Source organism: Tenrec ecaudatus, chromosome X, assembly GCF_050624435.1.
Source record: "Tenrec ecaudatus isolate mTenEca1 chromosome X, mTenEca1.hap1, whole genome shotgun sequence".
Taxonomy (NCBI): domain Eukaryota; kingdom Metazoa; phylum Chordata; class Mammalia; order Afrosoricida; family Tenrecidae; genus Tenrec; species Tenrec ecaudatus.
In genome coordinates, this window is record NC_134548.1 from 123,260,512 (window position 1) to 123,278,034 (window position 17,523).

The 17,523-nt window shown below is 38.4% G+C and overlaps 1 protein-coding gene across 2 annotated transcripts in view; it reads right to left on the bottom strand.

The window, feature by feature from the left end:
* The window catches only part of TBC1D8B (TBC1 domain family member 8B), an 87,234-nt gene that overhangs the window by 31,111 nt on the left and 38,600 nt on the right, over window positions 1-17,523 (bottom strand). For both annotated transcript variants that reach the window (XM_075539429.1, XM_075539428.1), the window contains exons 8-10: window positions 11,451-11,600; window positions 10,489-10,639; window positions 9,873-10,087 (exon numbers count right to left, since the gene is read on the bottom strand). In XM_075539429.1, the coding sequence (XP_075395544.1) occupies window positions 9,873-10,087; window positions 10,489-10,639; window positions 11,451-11,600 (516 nt within the window). The remainder of the gene's footprint in view (window positions 1-9,872; window positions 10,088-10,488; window positions 10,640-11,450; window positions 11,601-17,523) is intronic.

Sequence of the window (17,523 nt, forward strand, 5' to 3'; positions counted from 1 at the left end):
TTACAAAGATCATTCAGCGTTGCTTATAAATGCCCAAAGGCTATTATTACACATCACCATAAGCCTCAGGCTGAAGGTGCTCAGTTCTGAGTCTGTGGATCAGCAATCCCTCATTTTTTTTCACCTCTTCTAAGTTGTCAAATCGCTGTCCTTTCATGTCCCTCTTCATTCAAAGAAACAAAAAAGAAGTCGCATGGAGTGAGGTCGGGAGAGTAAGGTGCATGGGTCAAGAGAGGCATGCTGTTAGTTGCCAAAAATAGGTGCGCTGAGATGGCTGCATGAGCAGGTGCATTGTTGTGGTGGCAAAGCCAATCCCCCTTCTGCCACAAATAAGACCTGTTTGGTCCCACACTGTTGCACAATCTTTTCAGAACCTCTACATAGAAAGCTTGATTAACAGTCTGACCAGGTGGAAAGAATTCCAAATGCACCATCTCCCTCACATGAAAAAACACAACAGCTCCCGGAGGTCCCCCATAACCAGCGGGGAGATAGCTATTATGTATATTTTTTCCTCTCCTTTTCTTCTTGCAATCTTTTGTTTTCTTTCTCTTTTTTTGGTCTATATCATAGTTGGTTTGCATACTTATGTAAGACAGGCATGAGAAGCAAGCCTGATGAGGTAGTTTATTGTGCCAACCTGGCCGTTAACACATGTGCGATTAATTGAAAGGCGGAGAGATAAATGGCTTGGAGAGCCTCACTTTTCTTGTCTCTTGCTCTTTGATCATCGGACCAGTGTGTGGCTGCCTTACTTGTTCTGTGCCTCAATTTGCAAGCTACACTACCTGTGGGACACCTCACCCGTGGACTCTGTCGCTGTAATTTCAGGTTCCTTCAAGACCTGCTTCGCCATACAATTGGAATGTACATCTCTTGAGCAGGGGATTGTCGGACCCTGTCATCTGGCTGACTGTTGGTGACCTGCCTTGCTGTTTGCTGCCTGTGCCTGGATAGCCTGAATTGCTCTACAGAGGACTGACTACCTGGCGGCCCTCAGAACTTGGAGGACTGCCAGTGTCTCACAACTGTCTCATGTGAGTGAGTTGCTCTGAGCCATTTGTACTGCTTTATAATTTAACTTTTTATTTCTTGTGTTATATATATATATATATATATATCTGTATAAATATAATAATTAGCAATCTGGTTTTGTCTCTCTAGAGAACCCTGTCTAACACACTTAAGGAGAAAGCACTGGGATAAACAGTCCTGGGGGGGCCCTGTGGATGAGGGTGGCAGGAGAAAGGTGCGGTGAGTAGGCAGTGCCATAGACAGGGGAACAGCTAGGGAATAAGAGTCAAAAAAAGGGGGAGATAAGTAGGGCCCAGCACCAAAAATTAAGTGGATTCCTGCCCCTCCCCCGAAAAGAATTTGTTTCAAAGGATGACATTGATTCTGCAGCTCTGGGAGATGGACATATCTGATCAGAGCACACGGGAACAGATGAAGGGGCAGGAGGAGACAGTAGAACACAGCCTGGCCCACGAGGCCGTGAGGATGATGTTCCTGAGTAGAGCAGCCAGTCCACAGAGAGAACAACATGGCTGGCCCTACTATGAGACATGATGCCCCTCAGTGACTAAGGGCGATACAGGGGACCGGAGACACAGTGTGGGAATTGCACCTGACCTGATCCCACCACACCTAGGCAAAGCACTGGGGGAGTGGAGTGGAACAGCAAGGGAATGGCGTGGCAAGGTCCCCAGGGAATGCTGAAAGTGGACTTTGGGGGAGGGCGTGGTGCCCCAACAGACTGGAATGGAAAATGCTCCTAAGGGCCAGCAAACGATCCTTGAACGAACTACAAGCCTTTGTTTTGTGAAGTGTTTTGTTTTGTTCTTTGTCAGTGGTTTGTTTTTGTTGTTTTTTTGTCTGGTTGTATACTGTTGCTTTGTTTTCCTCTGTCTTGTTTTCGTGCATGTTAGTGTCTCCACAGGTCTGTCTGAATAGGACAGGCTGGATGAACTATCTGGAGGAAAAACAATAGGACGGACAGTTCCGGGGGGACAGACAGATCCGGGTGGGGGAGGGGGAGGAGGGTAAGGAAGTGGTGTTAATAAACACAGGGACAAGGGAACAACATGGGACCCAAAATGGTAGTGAGGGGGGAGAGACAGGCCTGATGGGGAACGATCAAGCATAAGGTTGCATAGAGAAGAGGTATAGCTGTAGCCCAGGTGGGGTCGGAGCATGGTGGTGGGGCAGGAGGAAAGTCAAGGGAGAGGGAGGAAGGAGCTGGGAGTCAAGGGGCATTTATGGAGGTCTAGACAAAGACGGGTACATGCAAACATATATATGAGGATGGGGAAATAGATCTAATTGTCTACATTTATAGGTTTAATATTAAGGTGGCGGAAGGACCTTGGGCCTCTACTCAAGCACTCCCTCAATGCATGAATACTTTCGTTTATTAAATTGGTACTCTATGATGCTCACTCTCCCGACACGACTGCTGAAGCCAAAGTGGGTGAACAAGTAAATGTGGTGAAGAAAGCTGATGGTGCCCGGCTATCAAAAGAGATAGTAACTGGGGTCTTAAAGGCTTGAAGATAAACAAGCGGCCATCTAGCTCAGAAGCAACAAAGCCCACATGGAAGAACACACCAGCCTGAGTGAGCGAGTGATCCCAAAGGGATCAGTTATCAGGCATCAAAGAACAAAAAATCATCATATCATTGGCTACACACCTCCATGATAGGATCGCTGAAGACAAATGGGTGCATAAGCAAATGTGGCGAAGAAAGCTGATGGTGCCCGGCTATCAAAAGAGATAGTGTCTGGGGTCTTAAAGGCTTGAAGATAAACAAGCGGCCATCTAGCTCAGAAGCAAAAAAACCCACATGGAAGAAGCACACCAGCCAGTGCGATCATGAGGTGCCAAAGGGACCAGGTATAAGGCATCAGGAAAAAAAAAGAATATATATATATATATATATATATATATATATATATATATATATATATATATATATATATATATATATACCACATTGAATGAAGGGGGAAGTGCAAAGTGGAGACCCAAGGCCCAAGTGTCGGCCACTGGAGATCCCCTCATAGAGGGGTTTAGGAGAGGAGAGGGGTCAGTCAGGGTGCAAGGTAGTACCGACGAAGAGCACAGCTTTCCCCCAGATCCTGGATGCTTCCTCCCCCCAACTACCATGATCCGAATTCTACCTTGCAGGGCTGGATAGGGCAGAGTTTGTACACTGGTACATATGAGGGCTGGAGGCACAGGGAATCCAGGGTGGATGATACCTTCAGGACCAAGGGTGTGAGGGGCGGTGCTGGGAGAGTGTAGGGTGAGTGGGTTGGAAAGGGGGAACTGATTACAGGGATCCACATGTGACCTCCTCCCTGGGAGAGGGACGGCAGAGAAGGGGGGAAAGGGAGACTCCGGATAGAGCAAGATAGACCAAATAACGATGTATAAATTACAAAGGGCACATGAGGGAGGGGGGAGTGGGGAGGGAGGGGGAAAAAAGAGGACCTGATGCAAAGGGCTTAAGTGGAGAGCAAACGCTTTGAGAATGATTGGGGCGGGGAATGTATGGATGTGCTTTATACAATTGATGTATGTATATGTATGGATTGTGATAAGAGTTGTATGAGTCCCTAATAAAATGTAAAAGAAGAAAAGGGAAAAAAAAAGAAAAGAAAATGTTTAGGGCAAAGAATGTACAGATGTGCTTTATACAATTGATGTATGTATATGTATGGACTGTGATAAGAGTTGTATGGTCCCCTAATAAAACGTTTAAAAAAAAGGGGGGGAGATAGAGATCCTGGGAGTGTTGGAGCAACAGCAAATTAGCCAAGCGAAAGTTCTAAGATATGAAAACAGAGGAAGGACCTAGAAAGCAAAGCAATGGATAGAGGTATAAATATAGGTGTGTCCAGATGTAAATGCATTAATCCACAAAAAGAGGTATTAGCCTATGTATATGTTTATATGGCAATACTCTGAGGAATTGGAAGGACTTCATGCCTCTGCTCATAACTTCCCCTCAATATAAGAACACTTTGTTCTGAAAATTGAGCATTCTTAGATGCTAACCCTTCCGACATAATCACTGAAGACCAAAATGGGTGCATAAGCAAATGTGGTGAAGGAGGTAGATGGTGCCCGGCTATAAAAAAATAAAGCATCTGTGGTCTTAAGCAACAAGCCCACATAGAAGAAGCACACCACTAGTGCGATCATGAGGAGTCATCAGGATCAGGGAATAGGCATCAGAAGACAAATGACAAACAAACAAATAAAAGCATATTGTTGAGAATGAGGGAAGGGGGCAGAGCCCATTTGTAGATGATGAAATAATCCCCCCATAAAGGGGCCACAGGGAAGGGATGAGCCATCAGGGTGCAGTAAAGCATCGATGAAACACACAATATTCCTCTGGTTCCTTGAGGATTCCTCACCACCACCCCCACCAGTATCATGACCCCAGTCCTGCTTCTCAATTCAGACTAGACTGGAGCATGCACACAGGTATAGAAAAGAGATGGGCGCTCCCGACACACAGAATCCAGGAACAGGGGTGGGAATAGCAATACTAGAAGGGTAGAGGAAGGGAGAAAGGGGGAACTGATCCGAATGATCGATAACCAAATACCCTTTGCCAGGGGGAAGAAAAACAGAAAAAACGGGGGAAGTGAGACAGCGGTCAGTGTCAGATATTAAAATAATAATAATTTATAATCTATCAAGGGGTTATCAGGGAGGGGGTGAGGGAAAAAAGAGAAGCTGATACCAAGAGCTCAATATAAAGTAAACGTCTAGAAATGAATGAAGGCAACACATGTACAAACATGTCTGATGCAATCAATGTATGAACTGTAACAAGAGTTGTAAGAGTCCTCAATAAAATGATCATATGTTGCCATCATTACTTCCAAAACATTTTATTCTTGAGCCCCTGATATCAGCTCCTCTTTTTTACCTCTTCCTTCCCACCCTTCCAACCCCATGAATCCTTTATCAATTATATCTTATTATTATGATATATTTTACACTGTCCAATGTCTCCCTTCACTCATATTTATCTTATTTACCACCTTGGGGGGGGGGCGGAGTCTGGGATTATATATCCAATCTCATAATGGGGAAAATTTCTTAAATATAACCAAACCCCTTAAGGGAATGAGTCTCTGAGCCTGGGGGCTCAGAACTATATTCTCAGGGGACACCAAGGTCCAGTGGCATAACGTAGTCCACAAAGACACTGCTCTACACCCTACTTTGGTGAGTAGTGAGCTGAGGTCTTTAAGTCTTGTGAGTGGCCATCTAGGGTGAAGTTATTTGTTTCTCTTTGTCTGGAGGAAAGAAAAGTGATGAAACTCTAAGACACGTGGAAACAATTAATCCAGTGGACTAGTGGGCCATGAGATCATCAGTCTCCAAGACCCTGAGATAAGTAGAACCAGAGGTACCCAGCTCCAGAGTACTCTGAAAGGGATCACATTAGAAGATTCTGGGTAGAGAGGGGGAGAAAATGTAAAACAAATTTTTAAATAATTAAAAATAATACCAGGCTTACTGGTTTGGACAGACTCATGGGAACACCTAAGACCAGTGGTTCTCAAACTTCCTAAGGCTGTGACCCTTTAATACAGTTCCTCATGTTGTGGTGACCCCCAACCATAACATTATGTTTGTTGCTACTGCATAACTGGAATTTCACTACTGTTATGAATCTGGTGACCCCTGTGAAAGGGTCGTTCGACCCCCAAAGGGGTTACAACCCCACAGGTTGTGAACCGCTGAACTAGACTATGGCCTACCATCACCCTTCGGTTCTGGAACTGCACTCATTCCTTTGGCTCAGTTTTCCGCTTTAACAATAGATAGCGCTATAAGATGCATATCAACACTAATGAGATATGCACACCCCTAGAATAATCAACCATTTGAGATCAAAGTGGCATAATTTACCCAAGGACAAAGTTCAGAAGTGTTTGAAAAGAAGGAGAAATGGAAACAGGAAACAGAAAGGAAGTGGGTAAACTGATGGACATAATGGAATTGAATCAATGACATGATATAAAATGTGCACCCAATTCACAAAGAAAAGGTAAGCAAAAAAGAAAAGAAACGAAAATACAGTGGTACAGTGACTGTGTAAAACTGTTTGGCAATCCTCAAAAACTCAGACCTAAAATTATTGTATGGCCCAGCAATTACACTTCAAGGTATACACATAGTCCCTGATTTATAAAAGGGTTTATTTGAGCAACTCTGCTGTCAGTCAGAGCTGCTATAATTTAATACTTAAAAATTCATAGCTTGTTCTGCAGCAGTGTTTTGAACAGAAAATCTTAACACTGAACATCTTGAGTGCACATCTGAGAATGTTAACATCAGTTATCAGTGATAGCAACATTCTGTGTGTGTGGGCAGTACATATTACTAATGACAACTCACTGCCCTTGAGTGGCTACCGGCTCAGAGCCACCCTTCAGGAAAGAGCTGAACTGCTCCTGTGGGTTTCTGAGGCAGTAACTCTTCATAAAGGAAGTAGCTCTTCCTCCTGGAGAACAATTAGTTGTTTCAAATTGCTGACCTCAAGATAAGCAGCCTAAAGCATGGAACTTGAATATGTCATGAGTTAGGGACTATGCCAAAGGCTTGAAAGAAGAAACTTGTACACTTGTGTTCACACAAGCATTATTAACAATATTCAAAGTATGGAAACAATCTAACTGACCACCAACTGTTAAATGGAAAAACAAATAGGGTATATACATACAATGGAATATTATTAATCGATAAACAAAGTATTGAAACATGCTACAACATGAGCGAATCAAGAAAACATGAAGGTATGTCAATAAAACTGCTGGGAAAAAAAGAATAACATGAAGGGACCAGTTACAAAGGACAACCTAGTATACCATTCCATTTATATGAAATGTCAAATAGGAAAATTCATAGATACAGTAAATTAGGGAATTGAACACTTTATAAGTGAATTTTGTTATGTGAATTATATCTCAATAAAGCAGTCTTCAGATCACAACAAACAAGTTTCCTTCCTAAATCTGTCTTGATGTAGAATTTGTATGTAAGTTGGAACATTAAGGTACAATTGATATCCAATGTCAGTTAGTCAAATGTTTTTCTTATTATACAGAATTTAATGTACCTTTGTATGTATAAAAAACAGGGCCAGATACATTAAAGCATCGTTAATATAATAACACAATAGTAATAATAATCATCTTTTGATGCACTTTGAAAACCAATGGCTGTTTGTTATTGTGAACCACTGTATGTACTTAAAGTTTCCATTTAATAAATTTTAAAGGTTGTACATAAGTTGTATGCTTGTAACTCAGGGACAGTCTGTATGAATGAATAAATGAACTACACTAACAAATAACATGCTGTGATGTTTCCATACTGCTCACAAAGGTTTATCAATCAAAATAAATATAACTTCTTTACTATAATAAATCTAAACTCTTCTAAACTTTTAAGATTCTCCATATTATCCCACACAAACTTACTTCTTGATTCTAAGATGAACCTAGCCAGTCTATCTCCATGGCAGCTTGTTCACATCTGAATGGCATTATTCATATTGTTAGCTAAACTCACTATGACTTTACTCTTCCCTCCATGTTTCTAAATTCTGCTCTCATGTTATAGAAGTTAAAAAGTCGAGTGTCATCTACTTTGAAGAGTTCTCTAAACCATTGTACAGATAACACCATAGACACTGTGAATATGTTTTTTATCACTTTCAAAGAGCTTAAAATATGCTAGCAGTACCTGCCACTTAGATGATCCGCTCATTTACGTGTCCCAAAATTATTCCTCCATGTGCTTTCTTCCTTCCTAATAGTATTGAAAGAGCTCCTTGGAAGTTATTTCTGAAGATGATAGAACCCGCTGTCAGCCCAAGGCCCTGACTAATTTCATGAAGGACAACTGTCCACTGATCTGAATAGATACTCTTGTCTGCTTATTTCTTTAAGAAATAAACTTTTGCTTAGGACCGTAGTCTCGTGAAAACAATTGGGTCAAAAGGCATAAGATGGTTCCAGAATTTTATGTTCTCCATCATGATTTGGTGAGTAGTATCTGGGGTCTGAAAACTTTGTGGGTAACCATCTAAGCTATAACTACTAGTTTTAACTCACAGAAAAGAAAAGAAAAAGAAGGAAATAAAAATTTGATAAAGAAGAAACTGGCCTATCTGACTAAGAACAGTCTACATGAACCATGGCCTCATCTACTCTGGGACCAGAAGGACTAGATGATGCCCAGCTACTACAACCAACTAAGCTGATCAAAACCACAATAGATGGAACCTGATAGGAGAAAAATGTGGAACATAACCACAAATTCTTTAAAAAAAATCTACACATACTGGACTAGTTGAGATGGATGGCCTTTCCAAGCCTATTGCCCTGAGATATTCTTCAAACTTTGAACTTAAGTTAAGCTGAAGTCATCTTTAACTGTGTAACAAATTGGCAAAAAAAAAGAAAGAAAAGAATATCACCCATATAACTGATGTGTTCTTTAAAAAAAACACAGAAGACAAAATGGTCAGTAATTATTTTTTTAAAAAGATGAAAAGTATAGGAACAAGGTAACGAGATTAATGGAAATAGGACAATCAGAATGGAAATAATGAGAATATTCATGCACTGTGAAGAAGTTAACTGATGTTGATGAACAATTTGTGTAGAAATTGTTGAATGGGAATTTAACTGCTATGCAAACCTTTACTAGAAACACAATAAAATATTATTTTCAGAGTGGATGGGTTAAAAGATTCATTAACATAATACAGAAAAGCCTTTCCCCAAATAGTATTACAAATAAGTTGAGGTTAGGGCTCCAACACGTATTTCTCGAAGACACAATTAAGTCCATTACAAGGAGCCAAGAGAAACTTGTGAGAATATGCACCTAAGGCTGCCTCCTATACGCCGAATAATAATATTTTTTCTGAAAACAAAACACAAAACTATAGTATTTCAACTATTATCTATTTGATTTTATATTTGCAGTCTAGCCTAGTCTAATGTAATGTGCTCCTTGAAGATTTTTCCTTAAAATGATATGTCTACTTACTATAGAATAAGATTTAAACTTCTGACCTAACCCATCCTGTTGTATTTGTTAGGTGCTTATGGAGTCATATTTGAATCATAGTGACCCCATGAACAACAAAAAGAAACACTGCCTGGTTCTGTGCCATCTTCACATTTGTTCCTTTGTTTTAGCCTATTGTTGCCCAAATTACTTGATTATTTTTCCCCAACTAATTCCCTTCATTCACTCTACATTTCTGTTAAACTAAACAGAACATGGTAGTATACACATTCCAAATTTACATATATCTGTTCATTCCATTTCTAAACATGCAAAATAATGAAATTTCAAGCCTTTGAAATGCCACGTCTTCTATGAAGACTTCTCTGATTCCCTATTATAAATGCTTGTAGGAATTTATAATTTCTCACAGAATTTCTCTCACTTGTGTTTTGGTTTTCCCATGAATACCACCTATCAGTTTCTATTCTTTTAAGGGAAGAAGTCTTATCTGGTTAATCTTATAAATCTTAAGCACATAACATAGTATATGTATCATGCCTTTTAAGAAGTAGAATTCAATAAACATTTGCTCAATGAAAAAGAAAAAATAATTAAAAATTAAAAAGAAAAATTAATGAATAAAATATCAATTCTCATAAGTATTCCCCCTATCATTCTACTTATTTATATTAATAATATCTACTTTCAATCTCAGCGCAACTCCATCCTCATTATCACATTTACAAACTTAGGAGAGCTAGAATTGGGCTTTTACATTTAAAATACGCACAGAGTTGGGATGGTAGTCCAGTCATACCTGGCAGTATCCGATTTTGGGATTCCTGTATGCATATGCAGTAAGTACCCTCCTCAGAGCAGATATGCCAGTATCACTCTGAAAAGCTGGGTGCTCAGGCAGCGAGCGTCTCAAATCACGCTCAATTTCTTCAGTTGCCAAGTTGCAGGTCCCAAAGGATTGCTCAACCACTTGAGCATAATAACCAGGATGAGTGGCCATATCATTAACAGCACCTAAGAACATGATTGCATTACAAGACAAAGGAAGAGGAACATGGACTATTTGTATGGATACATGAAGAATTAAATTTCATTACCTTGAGATTTAGCTTTATGCTCAACTGATAGCAGCTGAGTATATATAAATAGAAAGGAAAATAAAATGAAAACAAGACAAAGCAAAACCAAAAAAACCCCTCACACTAGCATCTATAAGATCAGAACACTAATTTTATCAAATAGAACATTTTCATGAGCTGGGATTTTTTCCTCTTTAACTTTCCTTTTGGCTCAGACTCCTTTTGACTAGCATGACCTCATCCTCATCTTTATAATTCTATGAACTTAACTTAGTGAATAACTCCTAGAAGAGACATGACTGATGTTTGTTAAATGAATGAAGGAAAGAAACGTACCTGAGAAAAGCATCCAGAGCTCTCCTCTTAATGTCTCTGGAATCCCTCTTACAACTAGATCTCGAGTCTTTTTGGTCCGGAACATGCTAACACCACGTCCACATTCTGAAAATAGGATGTTCCATGACTGTTCCTTCATCTTTTCTTTCAACTGTATCAGAAAAATAAAAGCAATTCAAAATGCTAAGAAATTATTTTCTGTTAGGTAACTTGACCACTTTCTTCAATATGATACAACAGATCTATGGATATCAAGAACATATATGCCTATAGAGTCAAGGTCAGTATACGCATGGTCAAACACTAGACACTTATCATGACAAAAATTTCAAACCCATATGAACATCATGCCTTTAATTACTATTGTAAGTTAAACGTACACATAAATGGGAAAACCATTAAATTTAGGAAGTACAGCATTGAACCATCATTTTCCTTAAATCACCCCACTTCCACGATAAACTATTAGAATTTTATGCAACTCAGTCTCCAACTTTTATTTTCATTCCTTATAATCATCCTGTGTAAAACAGAATTGACTCTTAGTACCTGCTGGAACACCACTTCAAGCCCCAAAAGAATGTTCAGCTATAGTACTTCCCAGTCTGCTCTAATGCTTATTACAATTCATACATACATCGTGTCAAGCACATTTGCGCATTTGTTGCCATCATAATTCTCAAAACATCTGCTTTCCATTTGAGCCCCTGGCATCAGCTCCCTATTTTCCCCCTCCCTCCCCATTCCCCACTCCACTCCTTCATGAACCCTTGATAATTTACAAGTCATTATTATTTTGTCATATCTTACACTGTCCAACGTCTCCCTTCACCCACTTTTCTGTTGACTGACCTCCAGAGAGGAGGTTATATGTAGATCCTTGTCATTGGTTCCCCCTTTCAACCCAGGCTATGGTCTATAGATTTAAATTTTTGCATATTTTGCATATTTTGTTTTCTTACCATTTTAGAGTTAAGAGTCTCCAGATTTTGAGGGTGAAATACCCTCATTAAGGCTTCAGTGTTCACGGTTTTACTGCATTCTTTCTGAGATGTCACAGATTGTTCCTCAAGGTTATCTGAAGGGCCTGCAGAATCAGAACTAAGAGCAACCTGAAAAAGAATGACAATGTAATTGTTCCCAATGAGTGTTTAAAATGTTCACAAGAAGAAAAATTTCTAATTGACAGGGACAGAGCAGGGGTTTCTGCCCTGCCCGCTAAGGGAATGAACAAAGGACTCTGTGAGAACTAGCTTAGGAACCCACGTATGAGACCCAAGGAAAAACTAATTAGACTTGCTTGATCATCTGCAGAATGGAAACACCCTTTTATTTGAAAATGCCTTAGGAAAACTAGACCTGTTCCCCTAAACAATGTCCCTTCTCACCTCACGTGGGGGATCAGCTTCACTCTCAGATGTGTATCTTATCTGGCTTAAGGTGTCCCTCTCCACTTATGAGAGGCACTCACTTCATTTCTTTTGAAATAACTCTCCACTTTAATAAAATGGTGGCTTAACTCTGCTGCTGCTGCTGCTGTGTGTGAGCTAGGCTTTTTCCTGGACCCTAACAAACCACACATCTTGTAATTCCCCATGGGCGAGACAGCCCCAGAACGGAATTTCACACTATTTTTTAAGGGATAAATGATAAATTTCTTCTAGAGACTTTGTTTTACCAGAAAAGTAAGACTTATCGATATGGCAACAAAGTCAGGAATTCAGTAAACCTACTATGATACCCCCTCGCCCGACACACACAAAAGCAAAACATTAAAAACAGAAGCAGACCAATTTCAGAATGCTGTAAATTAACCCAAGGTAGTGAACAAATGGAAAAGTGCCTCTCCAACAGAAAATTCACCTTCCGTAAAGGGTACTCTGGCATGTTAACTTGAGGTGATTCCTATTTCCTCCCCAGTTCAGAGGCATGGTAGTCGGGGAAAACCAGCAGAATCACCGCCAACTGAGAGTGGTGATCTGTTTGAGTTCCCTAAAAAGCCTATCCCCATAGCATTCCTGAAAGGTATTTTGCCCAAGATGGAAACTCTCAGAAAATCTTCATTCCCATAGTGTTGGCATCATGTAATTTGATATAGTTTAACTCAGTGAAAAATAGCCCTATTCTCAGTGTATTACCCAAAACAACACCAACCCCCTTGCAAAATTATAGCTGCTTACCAGTGTGACTTTAGTTGGGGCAAACAAGATGGCTAAAGTGGGGAAGTTGATATAACTTAGGGTTCTTCTTAGGGTTCAAGAAGTACACATGCATGCGTGGAGATGTGCAGAGGCTCAAGGAGGAAGAAAGTCACTCAACTCTAGCTAATTTTGCGTATCTGGGAAACCAAGAAGCGAAAGCTAAGCTGATAAGTAAATTGTCTGAAGGTTGAAGGTGTGCTTTCATACAAAGATGCTCTTGGCAAAAATGGATGACTTATTAGCTCAAGAAATGTAGGAGGAATCTTCTAGTGGCTGACCAGTAAATTATACTGATCTCAAGGGTGAGCCCAAATGAAACCAGGCTTAAAAATAAAAATAATACTTTCAAAAGAACCAACTATCAGATAACTCAGTGGCTGCATACTTCAGGGAGAGAGAATATACAAGAGTAAATCCAGGAAAGTTGCTAAACATATAAGTATAACTATGAAAACCACTACCACCATCCTGTGTAAAATTCTAGGGGAGAGATTTGATTGTAGGAGATGTTACACTTGTATATTGATTATAATGCCCATTTTTAAAAGTAAGCATACAACTAAAGATTGAAGTATAGGCAGTATACGAGTGTTACCAACAAATACATTCCCCACTGTGCATTTAAATGGAATTTGTAGGTGAGTCTGAATAGGTACATATACTTCTAATTTAGCCTAAAACTTTAGTACAATAAAAGATTTGAAGTCTTTCTAGTGATACCAAGTGAAGTGTATCAAGTGAAGATGAGTATGATACAGAATGTGTTGCACACAAGAGTTCATTCAATCTTTTCAAAATGAGAGCAATTTTGCATAACATTACATACATAAAGGACGAGCATGAGTTGTCTATAAGTTGCACATTTGTAACCCAGGGACTGTTCTGTACACAGAAGGGCAAACAACAGAAAATGCTACTAAAGGGCCCAATATGTAGGACTTCAAAGATCAATACTGTGATGCAATTATCATATATTCAGGAACTACAGGAAATTGTGTTTTAAGAAAATTAAGAAAAGGCAGTTCAGTAGTATGTGGATATGAGGACACTGCTTCCCAGTGTGGTTCTGTGAATAGGTGGAATCTTTCAGGAAGGGCCCAGTGGAGGAAGAGAAAGTTGAGCTGAACATGCACTGATACTCTGTGGGGGCTATTCCACTAATTCTGTGTTGACTGGTTGCACATCCAGAGGGGGTTTCAATGATATTGTGGAAAAGCGGGATAATGGACAATGAAATTTTCCAAAAACTTTTTAAAGTCTACTCATATATTATCATCAAGGAGGGACAAGATGGCATACTGGTGAAATGCTTTTCCTGGTCTCTCTTCAACAAAAAACCAAGAACCCAGGTGAAACAGATAAAGATGGTAATCTTGGGATTTTGAATACCCAATGAAAGGATAAAGAATTAGATTAAACACCAACTGGGAAAAACAATAGTACAGAAACAATGATTAAGGAGAGACGATGCAGAGACCCAGCACAGCATAACTGCTTTGATACCACCAACAATCAGGAGTGAAAAGAAACTAATTTCACAGAATCCCGAAAGAGACAGTGTAAACAAATCCAGTGTGAAGCAAAGTGGAATGTGGACACTCTGTTCCCATTACTCAGCCACATATCACATATGCCTCCTACTACCTCACCTATTAGAAAAGTACCAGCCACCACTCATGGCCCAATGGATCAATGACAGATTGTGAATAACCTCTGCTTAGTTCACCTGAAGCTGCTCTACATGACCAACAAAAAGAGACCCATGGCCATACTCTCACTCATTATCCCACATGGAGAAAGTTCCCCAGGGATGCAAAGCTAGTTAATCAGAGTAGCCACTCACCCTACTTGCCTATATATATTAAAACAAAACAAAAATCTGAGTAAAAACACTCAACATATACTCTAGTAAATATAAAGTCTTGTAAACAACAGACAACTTCAAATCAAAGAACAAAATGGGACAAGATGTCAAGCAAGTGGCCAAAATAGAAAGCCATAGAACCACTTAACAAGGAATTCAAGACTTACAGATAGGGCCCTCCAAGAGATCAAGGAAACCACAAATAAAATCAAAGAAACAGAAGAATTCAGGAAAACAATACAAGGACAAAATGACAAAGTAAACAGACAATTTTAAAAATATACAAAAAAAGGTAGTAAAAATCCAGAAGACTAATACAAAGATTTCAGATGTAGGTAACATATTGGAAGGAGTAAAGTTGAATGAATAGAAGACGGAGTTGGTGAATTAAAGGAAAAATCAATTAACAGCACTTTATATGAGAATGAAAAAGGTGAAGAAGTCTAAAAATGATCTTGGACACTATCAAGAAAAAAAATTTACATAGGATCAGAATTCCAGAATAGGAAGTGGCAAAAAAGGTTGGTATATTGAAGGGTTTGCAATGGGTGAGTTGAAATAAATTTGAATGACTTTTGAATATAAAACTGATTATCTGCTATGTAAACCTTCACTTAATTCACAGTAAAAAAACTTAAAATTTAAAATATATAATATTATGCATTTTAAATATAGCTATTAAAGTACTTTAAGTAAGTGAAACATATAACTGAAATGAAAATTCACTAAGTGGTTCAAATAGCAGATCTAAACTGGCAAATAATAGAATCAACAATGTTGAAGTCAGGTCGATAAAGATTACTGAGTTTGAATTATAGAAAATAAAAAAAGATAAAATTTACAAATATAAGTGGAAAATCATCAAATGTATACATAATGGGATTTTAAGCAGGTTAAACAGAAAATATCCCAAAGAATATATGAAAATAAGTTAAAAAACTCCCCAAATTTCATGATAAATATTCAGCTATATAACCAAGAAGTTCAACAAACTCCAAGTGGAATAAACTCAGAGATGTATACCTAAACACATCATAATCAGAAAAAATGTCAGAGAAAAACAAATAATCTGAAATATTTTGAAAGCAGTATGAAAAATCAACTTACCATGTACCAGTAATTCTAAATAAAATCAATAGTTGTCTTCTGTACAAATATCAGTCAGTGAACATATTAAAATATTGGAAGAAAACGAGTCAACCAAGAATTTTACATTCAGCAAAATTATCCTTAAAATGAAGGAATAATAAAACAGACATAGGTTTGTTGCTAGATGCCTTCAAGTAAATTCTAACTCATATTGACATCATGTGACAGAATTCAACTTCTCTATAGAGTTTTCTTGATTGCAATCTTAATGAAAACAAATTGCCAGGTCTTTCTCCTGCTGAGCCACTGGATGGATGAATATGAACTGCCAAGTTTTAAGTTGGCAACCAAGCACTTCACTGTTACATCACCAAGGCTCCTTAAGTGATACATACAACAGTAGACTGTTACTGAGAGTCCAGAAATCAAACTGTATATACGAGGGGGTACTCCCCAAAAAACGATGCTCATTATTTTATATGAGGAGGATAATGCATTTGAGGTTCATTCCACCAGGTCAGACTGTTAATCAAACTTTCTATTTAAAGGTTCTAAAAATATAGCATAACAATGTGCGACTAAAAAGGTCTAATTTGTGGCAGATGGGAGACTGGGTTTACCACAATGACAATGCATCTGCTCATGCAGCCATCTCAATGTACCAGTTTTTAGCAAAAAACATCATGTCTCTCCTGCCCCATGCACCTTACTCACCTGACCTCTCTCCGTGGAAATTCTTTTTGTTTCCGCGAATGCAAGGACATGAAATGACAGCGATTTGACAACTTAGAAGAGGTGAAGAAGAAAAATGAGGGAAGTGCTGTCAGCCATCCAAACAGATGAGTTTGAAAAATGTTTCCAAGAATGGAATTGCAGACTTGAAAAAAGTATTAAGTGTAATGGAGAGTACTTTGAAGGTGATAAGGTTGTTTTGTAAAAAATTCTAAATACATAGCTTTGCAAAAAAAAAAAACCCCAGTTTTTGGGGGGTACCCCCTTGTATATGGCAAACTGATTTTTTTGACAAGGGTAATAGGTCCATTCAATGGGGGAAGGAAGAGTTGCTGGGAAAATTGTATTTCCTCATGCAAAAAACTGAAACAGATTTAACATCTCCCACTATACATAAAAATCAATCTAATGAATCAAGGACCTAAATATAGAAAAATAAACCATAAAAATTCTTAGAACAAACATATAGGCAAAGCTATGGGTCCTAGTATGAATGATTTGACCGAAAAATAATGAGCAATGAAAAACAAAATAAGTGGGACTTTATAAAAATTAAATACTTAAATACTTTTGTTAGTCAAAGGCTTTTATCAAGAAAACAAATGTGAAAAAAATAAAGGAACATCCTACAAAGTAGCAAAGAAATGTCTGAAAAAGTATATATCTGATGAGTCTATTATCCAACATATATCTAAAATTTCTACTACCTAACAACAAGAAAAACCCAATCAAGAATAATGGGCTGAGAATTTGAACAGACATTTCACCAAAGAGGATATGCAAATGGACATCAAATACATAAAACATAGCTCAACATTGTTAGTCATTAGTGAGATGCAATTCAGTACCACAATGACATATCATCTCATGCCGATTAAAATTGTAATTATCAAAACAACACAGAAAACAATAGGTATTAGAAAGATTACAGATAATTAATTTATTAAGCATAAAGTAAAACAAGGAAACAAAGATGTGAAAAATTTAAAAGGTACACTAGAATATATGCATTAAACAAGAAAACAAAACAACTATATGTGTGTATATGTATGTTTGAACAGTCATAATATATTAGAAATATGGAAGGTATAAATAAATCCTAACTTACCAGTGATTGCATTAAATGTAAACGGATTAAAATCTCAAAAA